The sequence below is a fragment of the Salvelinus fontinalis genome, chromosome 2 (assembly GCF_029448725.1).
Source record: "Salvelinus fontinalis isolate EN_2023a chromosome 2, ASM2944872v1, whole genome shotgun sequence".
Lineage (NCBI taxonomy): Eukaryota > Metazoa > Chordata > Actinopteri > Salmoniformes > Salmonidae > Salvelinus > Salvelinus fontinalis.
In genome coordinates, this window is record NC_074666.1 from 39,801,848 (window position 1) to 39,819,426 (window position 17,579).

The following is a 17,579-nucleotide window of genomic DNA, read 5'->3' on the forward strand; positions in this document are numbered from 1 at the left end:
GGAGAAGACATTGCAGTGTGGAAGAAAGGGAGAATAAATTTGACCGACCATTGTGTTGCATGCCAGGCTTCTATGCTCGACAAGACTAGCCATTTTGAAACCCCTGCAAACCCTATCAGTATTCAAATTGAAACTAAACGGCTTCTCTTTTTTTTTTTAAGTTTCGGTTACATACAGTCAATAGTATACGCTTCACCTTTTTGCAGTTCTTTACCTTTTATGGCAGGGCTTATAGATTACATTCGTATTTTAATCAATACAGATTTTGAAATGCCTATTTGTTCCATTGTCAATAACCAGAGGATCTAATCTTTAACTTTGCCAAAGGAAGTTGTCACTGGTGGACAAGGAAAGTCACCTTTTCACACATTTCTATTCTTACACTCTATATCTGATCTGTTGGAAACCTTTTACCATTATTGGTTTCATAAAACATGGCAAGGTCTGCTGCTTCATGATCCATAGTAAGCTAAGAGCATAAGTACACAGTTGTAAACACAATCTAACATGGATGATTCCTAGAACTACAGGGTTTTAACAACTATGCTGGTTTATAAACTCAGCAAGCCTCTGAGGTTACTGCTCAGATGTAAAGACTGAGTGAAATGGTTAAATATACCACTTCACTTGTGTTGATTCCTGATACAACTGGTTTGGTCTTTGGGATTTAAAAAGTTAGCAAAACAAGCACCATTGACAATCATATGGTACTAGGTAATTACTAAGATTGTTAATTTTCTGTGCACATTTTTCCATTATTATGTTCAATATTCATTTTGAAACTACACAGCTTTCCCCACCCCTGCTAACTCAGCCTAATAGTTTCAGTTACATAGTATACCCTGAAACACAACTAAATTGTGTTGAATTCTTAAAAGTAAAATTGTCCATTGTTACAAGAGAGCTTTTTGGTAAAGACCAGAAAGCTATACTTTAGTCTTCTGCAAACTGGTAAAGCATTGCCAAATAAATTATTAAAACATGAAGCCATATCAGCTGAGGGATAGTCGTACTTCTGCAGAATCTATTTTTGGCTAGTAGGAGTATACATTACATATGTACCACAACAGTGTCTTTAGTATAGTCTCCGTTGCCTCTGGCTTTATCCCAGATCATCATAGTCCTCCTCAATCTCGCAGTCTGCTCCGACGTTATCGTAGTCCTCTGAAATGCCGTCATGGCAATTCTCCTTACACGCCGGTGTCTCTGTGTGATGGTACGGTGGAGGAGGGGCATTGTCATCTACTTTCACATAGTCAGGTAGCCCTACAAAGTTCTCATAGCTTTCGGTCTCTGGAAAGACAAGACGCACATTATTGACAGTTGAGGCTGACGTTGTACAGGGCCTAAATAGTGTTTTGTTACTGTGTGGGCTTAAAAGGTTCCTATTGTGAATGTTATAACACAACAGCTTATCCTTATGTAATATTACTCCCAATGTGTACTCATGATTTCATTTAAAAGATTATCGAATTAAACCTGATGCTTACTGGGACAGGATGTGAGAAACTGAGTCCTGGGTGGTAAAGGAGGCAAATCATCCTCCAGATCTTTGAGATGATATTTGCTGCTCCTGGGTAGGGGAGAAAACCGAGAAATTAGATCTCCACTTTGGAAAATACTTTTTACAAAACCCCTCCCTTCCCTGGACTACTGAGAATGCTTAAAACAACTCGCCCTAAATTGAATAGAAGGGTTGAGGAATAGAGGACCAAACTTGTGGTTTTAATTGTGATGAGTCAACAAATTCAACCACTATAAATGTCAATAGAAATATATGTTACATCTATATCAGCTGAAAATAGTGCAAGAGACTTACTGGGCATAATACTGAGGTGTAGTGCGACTTGGTGTATTTGTATTGTATTGTTCAGCAGCTGTAAAAAAGATAAGACAGTTGTTGATACAATACTTTGAAAAGATAGCTCATATAAGTAGAGATAAATGGATCTGTAATGCTCACAATAATGCTTCTGATGTACTAGTGTAATTGAAAATACTTACCTTTCTTGGAAATACACTTGTTGATAAGAATGAAGATGAGACCTATTACCAAGGAAACAAAAATCATTCCAAGAACCACCCACAGCCAGAAGAGTTCTCGTAAAGTGTCCCGTAAAGGTTCCATGAGTGATCTAGTCCACAGTGCACAAAGGAGGCCAAATATACATGTAAGTAATTGATGATGACCTCTCACAAAATTCCATAGAAATGGCTTCTTGAAAGATTTTGCAAGAGGTGTAACTTGTTAAAATCATGTGCAATCAAACATTTATTTTTTAACACATGTTCAACTTCATACAATTTCATGTTAAATCAGCCATCAATCCCCTTGTGACAGGGAATCGAAGCTTGTTGTGTGCAAATGTGGCAATTGAATGCAAGCCACACAAAGAATAAAAACAAATGTCTAGCCTGTCTATGGATAACAGGGTTGACGTGTTATGCTCAACGTGCTCAGTTTCCCACCACAAAACACCAGAAAATGGCCAAAAAGAGTAGAACCAGGTTACTTGCATTTCCACTGATTTGACTATTACAGTGCATTCGGAAAATATTCAGACCCCTTGACTTTTTCCACATTTTGTTACATTACAGCCTTATTCTAAAATTATTCTAAAAAGTACACAACACTCCATAATGATAAAACAAAAACTGTTTTGAAATTTCTGCAAATGCATTCAATATAAAAAAAAAAGTAAATATCACATTTACATACAGTTGAAGTCAGAAGTTTACATACACCTTAGCCAAATACATTTACTCAGTTTTTCACAATTCCTGACACTTAATCCTAGTAAACATTCCCTGTCTTAGGTCAGTTAGGATCACCACTTTATTTTAAGAATGTGTAATGTCAGAATAATAGAGATTTATTTCAGCTTTAATTTATTTCATCACATTCCCAGTGGGTCAGAAGTTTAAATACACTCAATGAGTATTTGGTAGCATTGCCTTTAAATTGTTTAACTTTGGTCAAGCGTTTCAGGTAGCCTTCCACAAGATTCCCACAATAAGTTGGATGAATTTTGGCCCATTCCTCCTGACAGAGCTGGTGTAACTGAGTCAGGTTTGTTGGCCTCCTTGCTCGCACATGCTTTTTCAGGTCTGCCCACAAATTTTCCAAAGGATTGAGGACAGGGCTTTGTGATGGCCACTCCAATACCTTGACTTTGTTGTCCTTAAGCCATTTTGCCACAACTTTGGAAGTATGCTTGGGGTCATTGTCCATTTGGAAGACCCATTTGCGACCAAGCTTTAACTTCCTGACTGATGTCTCAAGATGTTGCTTCAATATATCCACATAATTTTCCTGCCTCATGATGTCATCTATTTTGTAAAGTGCACCAGTCCCTCCTGCAGCAAAGCACCCCCACACAACAGGATGCTGCCACCCCTGTGCTTCACGGTTGGGATGGTGTTCTTCAGCTTGCAAGCTTCCCCTTTTTCCTCCAAACATAACGATGGTCATTATGGCCTAACAGTTCTATTTTTGTTTCATCAGACCAAAGGATATTTCTCCAAAAAGTACGATCTTTGTCCCCATGTGCAGTTGCAAACTGTAGTCTGGCTTTTTTATGGCGGTTTTGAAGCAGTGGCTTCTTCCTTGCTGAGCGGCCTTTCAGGTTATGTCGAGATAGGACTCGTTTTACTGTGGATATAGATACTTTGGTACCTGTTTCCTCCAGCATCTTCACAAGGTCCTTTGCTGTTTGCACTTTTTGCACCAAAGTACATTCATCTCTAGGAGACAGAACGCGTCTCCTTCCTGAGTGGTATGACGGCTGCATGGTCCCATGGTGGTTATACTTGCGTACTATTGTTTGTACAGATGAACATGGTACCTTCAGGCATTTGGAAATTGCTCCCAAGGATGAACCAGACTTGTGGAGGTCTACAATGTTTTTCTGAGGTCTTTTGATTTTCCCATGATGTCAAGCAAAGAGGCACTGAGTTTGAAAGTAGGCCTTGAAATACCTCCACAGGTACACCTCCAATTGACTCAAAAGATGTCAATTAGCCTATCAGAAGCTTCTAAAGACATTACATAATTTTCTGGAATTTTCCAAGCTGTTTAAAGGCACAGTCAACTTAGTGTATGTAAACGTCTGAACCACTGGAATTGTGATTAAGTGAAATAATCTGTCTGTAAACAATTGTTGTAAAAATGACTTGTGTCATGCACAAAGTATATGTGCTAACCGACTTGCCAAAACTACAGTTTTACCAAGAAATTTGTGGAGTGGTTGAAAAGCAAGTTTTAATGACTACAACCTAAGTGTATGTAATCTTCCGAGTTCAACTGTAATTTTTCAGATGCTTTACTCAGTGCTTTGTTGAAGCACCTTTGGCAGCAATTACAGCCTCAAGTCTTCGGTATGACGCTACAAGCTTGGCACACCTGTATCTGGGGAGTTTCTCACATTTCTTCTCTGTAGATCCTCTCAAGCTCTGTCAGGTTGATGGAGAGTGTCGCTGCACAGCTATTTTCAGGTCTCTCGAGAGGATGTTCGATCGGGTTCATGTTCGGCTCTGGCTGGGCCACTCAAGGACATTGACATTTGTCCTGAAACCACTCCTGCGTTGTCTTGGCTGTGTGCTTAGGCTTGTTGTCCTATTGGAAGGTTAACCTTTGCCCCAGTCTGAGGTCCTGAGCAGATTTTCATCAAGGATGTCTGTACTTTGCTCCGTTCATCTTTACCTTGATCCTAACTAGTCTCCTAGTCCCTGCCCCTGAAAAACATCCACACAGCATGAGGCTGCCACCACCATGGCTCACCATAGGGATGGTGCCAGGTTTCCTCCAGACGTGACGCTTGGCTGAGAGTCAGACTCCTTTAGGTGCAACCTCCAAGTGGGGTGTCATGTGCATTTTACTGAGGGGCTTCCATCAAGGCCTGATTGGTGGAGTGTTGCAGAGATGGTTGTCCTTCTGGAAGGTTCTCCCATCTCCACAGAGGAACTCTGAAACTCCTTCAGAGAGAACATCGGGTTCTTGGTCACCTCCCCGACCAAGGCCCTTCTCCCCTGATTGCTCAATTTGGCTTGGCAGCCAGCTCTAGGAAGAGTCTTGGTGGTTCCAAACTTCTTCCATTTAAGGATGGTGGAGGCCATTGTGTTCTTGGGGACCTTCAATGCTGCAGAAATGTTTTTGTACCCTTTCCTAGATCTGTGCCTCGACAAAATCCTGTCCCGGACCTCTACGGACAATTCCTTTGACCTCATGACTTGGTTTTTGCCTGAAATGCACTGTCAACTGTGGGACCTTTTATATAGACAGGTGTGTGTGACTTTCCAAATAATTTACAATCAATTGAATTACCACAGGTGGACTCCAAGTTGTGGAAACCTCTTAAGGATGATCAATGGAAACAGAACGCACCTGAGCTCAATTTAAAGTCTTATAGCAAAGGGTCTGAATACTTATGTAAATAAGGTATTTAAAAAATAAATTAAATCGATAAAACCTGTTTACGCTTGTCATTATGGTGTATTGTGTGTAGATTGATGAGGATTATTATTTTTTTTAAATTCCATTTTAGAATAAGGCTTTAACGTAACACCATTTGGAAAAAGGGAAAGGGTCTGAACTTTCCAAATGCACTGTAGATGTTCAATGTTTCTTTTGCAAAAAATATTTTAAAAAGGAATAGTTTCACTCTATTAAAAATAGAGTTCAGCTCACATAACAGGGTTGATCTTAAAATGAGGGACAGATGTAAATGAATCACTAATCGCATGAAATAAAGAAATCTTCAGAAATGACTGTCAAATCAACAAAATAACTATGACGTTACAAACTTGGTGAAATGTTAGGTTTAAATCTTCCTAGAAGTCAGAGGGTGCACGGGGGAAAATGTCAAGATGCTACATTTTTTTCTGCTCTCGCATGTCTTTGTGGAACGACCTAATACAAGTAAATAACTGGTGGGTGCCCACATCAACATCGTTCTGCATTTCTGCTTTTTCTCCATGACATCTCACTTCCCCATTTTCTGAACTGGCCAAGTCTTGTGGTTATTTTAGTTAGCCTCCACTGTATAAGAGCAGTGTTGACATGCCACTTATTACTGTCATTGCTTTCCATTGAAGCAGACTGTTTTATTATCTCTATGATTGATAAATAAAAATGGTGTAGACAATTGTACTAAATCAAAGGGGAAAAGTTATTTGATTTTTACATAAATCTCATTCTTCTGTTTTTTTTACAGTCACGCTCAATCCTGAGAACCCTTACATGCACCTAATACCACATTTACATTTTAGCTGTAATGAAAGTTATGTTCATATATTTCCCATGAACTGTGTTTGCCACAGACACAACTGGTAAATGGTACTAATTCACACTTATCTCTGTGACCAGAGTTTGATGTAAATGACCTATGTTTATCAGACAACATGCACAACATCCTGTCACAGCTGCATACCTTTTTATAGAACTAAATAACTTCCGGTAATGTACTTTTTCTAAGAAGTTCTGGTCAGAGAGAGATGATGTATTCACAATTAAAAGGTGTTGCAGAGTAGGCTATTGTTAAATTGTTATTTATTTATTATATTTTAAATGAATAATAAATAAATGATAAATAAGACCTTTATGGTAGTAAACTACCATCACCAACAGTAATTATCATACAAAATAAACCCCCAACCTGCCTCCATAGGTTATGGTTATTCTTATAAAATAACATATAGTTATTTTATCAACACTATAATCAAACAATAACAATATCACCTAATGCATTTATTGAACAATAAGGTTCTATGGTCAGCACAGTTTTATAGTACGCTATAGCCTAGAAGAAAATATTTTGCTGACAAAGAAGCATTTTCTTGTTCTTATGACAATAGAATACACCACTCAAATAGATGGCATATGACTTACCTTACAAGGAAAGTCGAACAGCTGAAAACTAGGATCGTGTGGGTCAATGATATTCTTAGTTCTAAGCTGTGTACAGAAGATAGGGAGACTCTTATGGGATCATGATTCACTTCTGAGGTCTGAGGCTTCAGCCAACTCATTTCCTCTGTCATATTAAAGGAACTACCCACACCCATCACTTTGCTGCATGCAGTGTGTGTGTGCGTGATAGAGACGGAAGGGAAAATGAATAAAAGGACCAATAAGGTCTACCATGTGCGTGGTTACTAAGCAATGCTGCTGCAACCCCGTGTTGGAAAGTTGCGAATCGGAGAAGTCAAACTCAAATGTGTTTATTTCAGCTGGGAGTAAGACAGTCTATCAGACAGCTTCTGTGCATGTCTCTGGTTTGATCAGTCCAATAACGTGGAGGTCTTTGACCGTTTACAACCTGCAGTTTTTTTGTTGACTTATTATCGTTCTTGCCAACATACTCAGATGTATGATTTGTTAATAGAGATCCCCATGCCATGGCTCGTTCCACGGCATTGATCATCAGTTTGACCATGAGCCACAGAGTCAACTAACTGTCAACTATTCAAATCAAATTGTATTGGTCACATACACATGGTTAGCAGATGTTATTGCTTGTGCTTTTAGTTCTGACAGTGCAGCAATATCTAAAATGTAATCTAACAATTTCACAACAACTACCTAATACACACAAATCTAAGTAAAGGAATGAAATAAGAATATATACATATAAATATATGGATGAGCAATGACAGAGCGACATAGGCAAGATGCAATGGATGGTATAAAATACAGTACATACGTATGAGATGAGTGATGCAAGATATGTAAACATAATTAAAGTGACTAGTGATCCATTTACTAAAGTGGCCAATGATTTCAAGTCTGTATGTAGCCAGCAGCCTCTCTGTGTTAGTGATGCCTGTTTAACAGTCTCTCGGTCCCAGCTTTGATGCACCTGTACTGACCTCGACTTCTGGATGGTAGCGGATTGAACATGCAGTGGCTCGGGTGGTTGTTGTCCTTGATGATCCTTTTGGCCTTCTTGTGACCGGGTGCTGTAGGTGTCCTGGAGGGCATGTAGTTTGCCCCTGGTGATGCATTGTGCAGACCGCATCACCCTCTGGAGAACATTGCAGTTGTGGGTGGTGCAGTTGCCGTACCAGGCGCCGATACAGCCCAAACTGATGCTCTCAATTGTGCATCTAAAAGTTTGTGAGGGTTTTAGGTGACAAGCCAAATGTCTTCAGTCTCCTGAGGTTGAAGAGGCGCTGAATGCTGAGCTATAGTCAATGAACAGCACAGTATAGTACAGTGCAAAGGAGAAACAGGTCAACCATAGAGATCTCCACTACTCAATCAGGACTAGACAGGAACGCATTGAGCTGTGAGATGAAGGAAAGATGAGGAAAAGGCGGAGATACAGAGGGAGAAGATCAGGGTGCCTTGTGAGGATTCGGAGGTGAGTGAGTAAATCGGCATTACCATCGGTTCTATTTGCCAACGTGCAACCACTGGAAAACGAACTCGATGATCTACGGCCGAGACTACCCTACCAACGGGACATTAAAAACTGTAATGTATCACAGAGTCGTGGCTGAACGATGACACGGATAATATAGAGCTGGCTGGGTTTTCCGTGCATCGACAGGACAGAGCAGCTACGTCTGGTAAGATGAGGGGCGGGGGTGTGTGTTTATTTGTCAATAACTGCTGGTGTGCGATGTCGAATATTAAAGAAGTCTCGAGGTATTGCTCGATTGAGGTAGAGTACCTGATGATAAGCTGTAGACCACACTATCTCCCAAGAGAGTTCTCATCTATATTATTTGTAGCTGTCTATTTACCACCACAAACCGATGCTGGAACTAAGACTGCACTCAACGAGCTGTATAAGGTCATAAGCAAACAAGAAAATGCTCATCCAGAAGCGGCGCTCCTAGAGGCCGAGGACATTAATGCAGGCAAACTTATGTCCGTTTGACCTCATTTCTACAAGCATGTCACATGTGCAACCATGGGGAAAAAAACCTCTAGACCACCTTTACTCCACACACAGGGACGCATACAAAGCTCTCCCTCACCCTCCATGTGGCAAATCGGACCATAATTCTATCCTCTTGATTCCTGCTTACAAGAAAAAACGAAACCAGTACGTACCAGTGACTCACTCAATATGGAAGTGGTCAGATGATTTGGATGCTACGCTACAGGACTGTTTTGATAGCACAGACTGGAATGTGTTCTGTGATTCATCCAATGGCAATGAGGAGTATACCACCTCAGTCACCGGCTTCATCAATAAGTGTATTGACGATGTCGTCCCCACAGTGACCGTACGTAAATATCCCAACCAGAAGCCATGGATTACAGGCAACATCCGCACCGAGCTAAAGGCTACAGCTGCCGCTTTCAAGGAGTGGGACACTAATCCGGACGCTTCTAAGAAATCTTGCTATGCCCTCAGACGAACCATCAAACAGGCAAAGCATCAATACAGGACTAAGATTGAATCCTACTACACCGGCTCTGATGCCCGTCGGATGTGGCGGGTCTCGCAAACTATTATGAGCTACAAAGGGAAGCACAGCCACGAGCTACCCAGTGACGTGAGCCTACCAGACAAGCCTTTTATGCTCTATTCGAGGCAAGCAACACTGAATCATGCATGAGAGCACCAGCTGTTCCGGACGACTGTGTGATCACGCTCTGTGTAGCCGATGTGAGTAAAACAATTAAACAGGTCAACATTCACAATGTCACGGGGCCAGATGGATTACCAGTGTGTACTCAGAGCATGTGCTGACCAACTGGCAAATGTCTTCACTGACATTTTCAACCTCTCCCTGACCGAGTCTGTAATACCTACATGTTTCAAGCAGACCACCATAGTCCCTGTGCCCAAGAATGTGAAGGTAACCTACCTAGCACTCACATCGGTAGCCATGAAGTGCTTTGAAAGGCTGATCATGGCTCACATCAACACCATTATTCCGAAACCCTAGACCCACTTCAATTCGCATACCACCCCAACGATCCATAGATGAAGCAATCTCAATCGCACTTCACATTGTCCTTTCCCACCTGGACAAAAGGAACACCCATGTGAGAACGCTGTTCATTGACTAGAGCTCAGCGTTCAACACCATAGTGCCTACAAAGCTCATCACTAAGCTAAGGACCCTGGAACTAAACACCTCCCTCTGCAACTGGATCCTGGACATCCTGGTGGGCCGCCCCCAGGTGGGTAGGGTAGGCAACAACACATCTGCCACTCTGGTCCTTAACACTGGGGCCCCTCAGGGGTGCATGCTTAGTCCCCTCCTGTACTCCCGGTTCACCCACAACTGCATGGCCAGGCACGACTCCAACACCATTATTAAGCTTTCTGACAACACAACAGTGGTAGGCCTGATCACCAACAACGATGAGACAGCCTATAGGGAGGTGGTCAGAGACATGGCAGTGTGGTGCCAGGACAACAACCTCTCCCTCAATGTGAGCAAGACAAAGGAGATGATCGTGGACTACAGGAAAATGAGAGCCGAACAGGCCCCCATTAACATCGTTGGGGCTGTAGTGGAGCAGGTCGAGAGTTTGAAGTTCCTTGTTATCCACATCACCAACAAGTTATCATTGTCCAAACGCACCAAGACAGTCGTGAAGAAGGCACAACAACACCTTTTCCCTCTCCGGAGACTGAAAAGATTTGGTATGGGTCCCCAGATCCTCAAAAAGTTATTCAGCACCCATTGCTGACAGGTGTATAAAATCGAGCACACTACCACTACCACTGAAGAGCTCAGTTACTTTCAACGTGGCACTGTCATAGGATACCACCTTTCCAACAAGTCAGTTCATCAAATTTCTGCCCTGCTAGAGCTGCCCCGGTCAACTGTTAGTGCTGTTATTGTGAAGTGGAAACGTCTAGGAGCAACAACGGCTGAAGTGGTAGGCCACAAAAACTCACAGAATGGGACCGCCGAGTGCTGAAGCGGGTAGCTCGTAAAAATTGTCTGTCCTCTGTTGCAACACTCACTACCGAGCTCCAAACTCCCTCTGGAAGCAATGTCAGCACAAAAACTGTTAGTCGGGAACTTCATGAAATGGGATTCCATGGCCAAGCAGCCGCACACAAGCCTAAGATCACCATGCACAATGCCAAGCATCGGCTGGAGTGGTATAAATCTCGCCGCCATTGGACTCTGGAGCAGTGGAAATGCGTTCTCTGGAGTGATGAATCACGCGTCACCATTTGGTAGTCTGGGGCTGTTTTTCATGATTCGGGCTAGGCCCATTAGTTCCAGTGAAGGGAAATCTTAATGCTACATCATAGAATGACATTCTAGACAATTCTGTGCTTCCAACTTTATGGCAACAGTTTGGGGAAGGCCCTTTCCTATTTCAGCATGACAATGCCCCCCGTGCAGAAAGCGAGGTCCATGCAGAAATGGTTTGTCGTCAATGCCCTCACTAATGCTCTTGTGGCTGAATGGAAGTAAGTCCCCGCAGCAATGTTCCAACATCCAGTGGAAAGGCTTCCCATAATAGTGGAGGCTGCTATGGCAGCAAAGAGGGGACCAACTCCAGATTAATGCCCATGATTTGGAAATGAGATGTTCGACGAGCAGGTGTCCACATACTTTTGGTAATGTAGTGTAGGTTGACTCTCAATGTGTTATTATTTTGGGTGAAGTTACCACATACTAAATGAAATCATGACATCTAGGATATGATCTCTATACTGACATACGTACACCCAGTGTAGATCCCAGTTAAGCTACTATCATCATCGTTACCATCATCATGCAACTCCTCCGTTATGTTCCATTAGTGTTCACACATGCGTAATGAGCTGTTTCCCCACATTGTGAAATGTTGTCTGGAGGCTGGTAGAGCTTTGTCAGTCGACATGACATGGCGGCAAATTCAAGATACAAGAACCATTTGAACAGTTTGCTATTACAGAGGATGAAGGAGCGGAAAGAGCGTGGAGATGTGGAAATGGACAGTGAGGGAAAAGGAAAGGAAGGAAAGAAGTGGTGTGGTGAGGAAAATTGGCAAAAAACCTACTCCTGTAGGTCAGAAATTGAACCTAACGAGAGTGAGGATGAATTACCTGCAGTGGCAGGTGCACTGAAGACCACGAGTTAGGACCTTGTCCAGATTATGACAAAGATGGTTCTGACCCAGTGGGCGTAGATTTTTTGGACAGAATGGATCCTTGCCGTATGGCTGATCCATATGTGGAGTCAGGTTGGATGGAAAAGAGGTTGGGCACTGTTGAATCGTGAGAGTAACTTGAAGTGGACTTGTGATGATTTTTTTGTGTATCTTCCATACAGTTGGAACCGGCGCTCTGCACCACATACTTCGGGACTTGCTTTGTTTTCCAGAGCAGGGAGTGATCACTGGAGTGGCGTTAAGTGTTGAGGAGGACAAAATGTTTGATGCGATTTAGACCCGATGGAGCGCGTGATGAAACAGAGAAGACTGTCTGTCCTGCTGTTTTGATGTCTTTACCCAACAAAGTCAAGTTAGGATGTCAAATCAAATGTTATTTGTCACATGCGCCGAATACAACAGGTGCAGACCTTACAGTGAAATGCTTACTTACAAGCCCTTAACCAACAATGCTTTATAAGTAAAAAATAGAAAATAGAGGTAACAAATGCAGCAATAAAATAACAAGCAAGGCAATGTGCGGGGGCACTGGTTATTTGAGGTAATTGAGGTAATATGTACCTCCTCCGAAGGCCCTCACCTCCTCCCTGTCGGCCGTCTCGTCGTTGTTGGTAATCAAGCCTACCACTGTAGTGTCGTCTGCAAACTTGATGATTGAGTTGGAGGCGTGCATGGCCACGCAGTCGTGGGTGAACAGGGAGTACAGGAGAGGGCTGAGAACGCACCCTTGTGGGGCCCCAGTGTTGAGGATCAGCGGGGTGGAGGTGTTGTTACCTACACTCACCACCTGGGGGCGGCCTGTCAGGAAGTCCAGTACCCAGTTGCACAGGGCGGGGTCGAGACCCGGGGTCTCGAGCTTGATGACGAGTTTGGAGGGTACTATGGTGTTAAATGCTGAGCTGTAGTCCATGAACAGCATTCTCACATAGGTATTCCTCTTGTCCGGATGGGTTAGGGCAGTGTGCAGTGTGATTGCGATTGCGTCTTCTGTGGACCTATTGGGGCGTTTAACTATGTTTTCTCTCATAGCCCGTGAACACCTGGTTGTCGTGGTGGTTGCAAAGCTTCCAGTCGAAGCTCGCATCCACTACAAGACCATGGTGCTTACCTATGGAACAGCAAGAGGAACTGCCCCTCCCTACATTCAGGCTATGCTCAAACCCTACACCCAAACCTGAGCACTCTGTTCTGCCACCTCAGGTCTCTTGGCCCTCCCACCTTGGCCCTCCCACCTAGGACAGCAGAATCCCTGCCCATCTTCCGAAAACATACCTCTTCAAACAGTATCTTAAATAATCGTCCTCATCACCTTGAAAATAAAGAATAAAAATTAACCCTACCTCTTCAAACAATATCTTAAATAATCCTCATCACCTCGAAAATAAATAAATAAAAATTAACCCGGACTTGCACTTGACCACCCCCCCATTCTAGCTCTGACTCTACTGATAGCTATGTTACTGAGGATTTTTTAAAACATTCTATGCCTGTGATATGTGGTTGTCCCACCTAGTTATCTTAAGATGAATGCACTAACTGCAAGTCGCTCTGGATAAGAGTGTCTGCTAAATACTATATTGTAAATGTAAAATGAATAAGACTTTAAATGGGATAGGAAAGCATCCAACAGGAATGTGATTATTGCAAGGAAACAGAGACAGTGGGGCATGTATTGATACCGTGTGGGCAGTATGAGAGGGGAAGAGACAGGCTGATATATAGTATAAGGGAGAAGGAGATACAGTAAATGATATATTGAGTATGTTGAAAAGAGTATTGAGTAGAACGTCATTAGATACAGTCGCAAATGTTTTTTTAAAGAGAAACAGGGCTGGCAGGTAGGATTTAGTTTCACCCTGTCGCTGGCACACACTGCAGTGCAGTAGGTGGCAGTAATGCACCATAACGTTGTATGCCAAACGCCGAAGAAGAAAAAGAGCTGTTTCTCCAATTATGTTGCCTTCCATGTAGGAGGCAGCCTGTTTTCTTGGATACTTCTATCTAGTTTTCTCCCACACCAAGCTGGTTATAGCATTTCCACCTCCCTGGAAACCATGGCCGAACAGGCCACGGAATCCGCCCGGCAGCCCCAGCACGACGGTAAAGCTAGTTATTTTTTGGAAGTATATGATGTGTTGACGTTTCGAGCTAATCCAGATACTATAAGCGGCCTGTGAATCTTCGGTTTAGCTAGCACCATCACCCGACATGTCACCAACCTTACCTATACTTGGCCATTATTTCACGTTTCTCAATGGATGTATATTATACATAGCGAGCTTCACGGGCACCAAACTAGATGTGCATACTTTGTTAGAAAATACATGCATCGTTACATTTTTGCGCGATAAGAATGGCGTATGATTGCTGACCCATCTGGCTGGATCTATTTTAGCTACAGACGACGCTTAACTAGATAGTCGAACTGTGTTGATGCTAACTACGTTAGCTAGCTAGCTGTCATTGTTGTTTTGCAGCGCTTGACAGTGTATGCGAGTTATTCGACGGAGTGGAAATTTGATAGTGGTGGTTATATTTGTACATGTAGCAAACGTTTTCGAGAACAGTTTTTATTGACGCATGAATATTCAGTCATTTAGTTCTCCATCCTCCGCTCTGGTTTGTTTGCAAAATGTAGCGTCTAGCCCTAAAGTTATAACGTTACAGGTAACGTTAGCTTGGGGACGGGCCAATGTCTGACGTTTTGTTCCATACTAGTTTAGTTTACTAGCAAGCTAGTAACGTTAGCCACACTCCACTGAAATTTTAAGCCAACATGTCTTTATACATTGAGCCTATGTTTGAATTGAAAGGATAATTTTTCTCCAACTAGTTACACCAAATCTGGTAATGGCGATAATGAAATGTGTCATGACAATACCGGTGTTTACATGGATTTGCGCATGTACCCTGTGATTTAAACGGCAGTACCGACGCTCTAAAAAGTCTGATAAATAATACGTTACTGTAGATATTTAGTCTAAAATTCCAACCCACTGAAGGACCAACCCCACAGACATTCGGTAGATTTAAGTTCAAATGCAATTTTATTCAACATTCAGGCATCTACTGCTTTATGTATGCATTTGATTGCAAGCAAACTTTCCAAGTCATACTGATTTATTAGGAAACCTACGTGTATGCTCTCCATAACGACTGAGATTGGTCTGTTGTCTTTTTGAGTAGTGAGTTAGGCTATGCATTATTAAGAATGGGGAAAAACTGTACAGTATGTAGCCTAAAGCTAGTGGACAGATGGGCCTTTACCTCAAGTAGGCCTAAAGCCCCAAATCATCAACGTTTGGAACTTGCAGCTAGTGTACTTTCCGCGCTGGAAATGGACTCTAAGACGTAGGCTATATAACCATTATGTTGGACACCAGGAATGATATTTGGATTAGTTACGTTTCAGGCACCTCATTCTGTTTTATATGTATAAACTTGAATCTCTGAACAACTTGGAAAACCTCCAGAGTTTGTTCTTTGGTAGGCTCCATGTCATAGATCTTTGTTTAGTTTGCGTGTCTTTCTGGTCAAACCTTTTACTGACACTGTCAGTATGCTAACACAGTCATTAATAGATCTTGCCCCTAGAATGCTGCTTTGTATTTTGTACTGCACAGGTGTCGTCCATTTTGATTGGCTACAATTAGTGAGATTGATTTGCTCTTTGTCCACCAGTTAGACCTCCATTTATTGTATGCTATTAACAACACCAACAGTGATTGTTGAAGTGAAGACCAAATTACCCTCCCACTCAGTCCTGCCTGGACAATACTTTTTTTAGACCAGATTCCCCCTTAATAAATAACATCCCCTCTTTCAGGCTGCTGGTTGTAAAGAGAAAAACCTTTTTTATTTCTGGAAGTTTCTTTGGTGTTCTTGTTTTGTCCTCTTCCTTAGTGGTGCTCCAGCAGCGAATGGCAGCCCTGGAGCAGGAGAGAGCAGAGTTCTCCAAGCTCAAACAACAACTGGAGTCTGAGTTCAACCAGAAACGGGCCAAGTTCAAAGAGCTCTACATGTCCAAAGAAGGTGACTGTTCAATGTAGGGGTGTGACCCGAATTAGGGATCATTAACGTTTAGAAAAAATCCTTAATCGAAACACACCTTGGCCTACAATTTCCGTTTCCCTGCAGAAGTCTAATTAACATAATAAAAACATCCCCATCAAAATCTGTCTTTTTAAGCTAGAGATATTTTTTTTGCATGGGTTGCTTCTCAAACCACTGCATCCACTGATATCTCCCTTCCGCATCTGCGGTAGAAGGAAGAAGAAAAAAATACTTAACCTGACCCAACCTTCCACCTCTCGCTCCTGCTGGCTATCAGCAGATTCTGCTCTCCTGAAGTTGCTGGTAGTAGGCTACACGAGGAGGTAGTAGGCTACACGAGGAGGTAGTAGGCTACACGAGGAGGTAGTAGGCTACACGAGGAGGTAGTAGGCTACACGAGGAGGTAGTAGGCTACACGAGGAGGTAGTAGGCTACACGAGGAGGTAGTAGGCTACACGAGGAGGTAGTAGGCTACACGAGGAGGTAGTAGGCTACACGAGGAGGTAGTAGGCTACACGAGGAGGTAGTAGGCTACACGAGGAGGTAGTAGGCTACACGAGGAGGTAGTAGGCTACACGAGGAGGTAGTAGGCTACACGAGGAGGTAGTAGGCTACACGAGGAGGTAGTAGGCTACACGAGGAGGTAGTAGGCTACACGAGGAGGTAGTAGGCTACACGAGGAGGTAGTAGGCTACACGAGGAGGTAGTAGGCTACACGAGGAGGTAGTAGGCTACACGAGGAGGTAGTAGGCTACACGAGGAGGTAGTAGGCTACACGAGGAGGTAGTAGGCTACACGAGGAGGTAGTAGGCTACACGAGGAGGTAGTAGGCTACACGAGGAGGTAGTAGGCTACACGAGGAGGTAGTAGGCTACACGAGGAGGTAGTAGGCTACACGAGGAGGTAGTAGGCTACACGAGGAGGTAGTAGGCTACACGAGGAGGTAGTAGGCTACACGAGGAGGTAGTAGGCTACACGAGGAGGTAGTAGGCTACACGAGGAGGTAGTAGGCTACACGAGGAGGTAGTAGGCTACACGAGGAGTCGGCAACCTTTCTCATGTGGAATGCCAATTTATCTTACAATTTCTACTGATCTGCGTGCCATTATGGTTTTCATATGCACATTTTTGTGGAACAGTTTAATTTCATTTTAATAAAGTTTAGGTACTGTATCTCAATCATTGTCATGTGGTTAATCAAAATTCTATCCAAATTAAAATGATACAAACCTAAAAAGTAACTTCCATTGCCAACTATTTAAAAATAGCCTACATAAAGCCAACAAATAAAAACATTGCAGCCTGCAGGTAGAAAATATTCAGAGTTTAATAAAATAATCCTATAAATCACGTTGGCTACGCATGGCCTGTCTGCAACAAACTTGAAACATTATATCAACTTGGGTCTGGCCTGAAGCTTGTGCTAACAAACTTGGAACATTGT

At 42.7% G+C, this 17,579-nt stretch overlaps 1 protein-coding gene across 3 annotated transcripts in view; it reads left to right on the forward strand.

Moving 5' to 3' along the window:
• The first annotated feature begins 14,004 nt into the window (after nt 1-14,004).
• The window catches only part of LOC129818597 (rab GTPase-binding effector protein 1-like), a 28,555-nt gene continuing 24,980 nt past the window's right edge, over nt 14,005-17,579 (forward strand). Inside the window, exons 1-2 of one of the 3 annotated variants that reach the window (XM_055874659.1) lie at nt 14,005-14,182; nt 15,986-16,114. In XM_055874659.1, the coding sequence (XP_055730634.1) occupies nt 14,137-14,182; nt 15,986-16,114 (175 nt within the window). In that variant the 5' untranslated portion in view covers nt 14,005-14,136. The remainder of the gene's footprint in view (nt 14,183-15,985; nt 16,115-17,579) is intronic. The other 2 variants (XM_055874668.1, XM_055874677.1) reach the window with 2 other exon arrangements.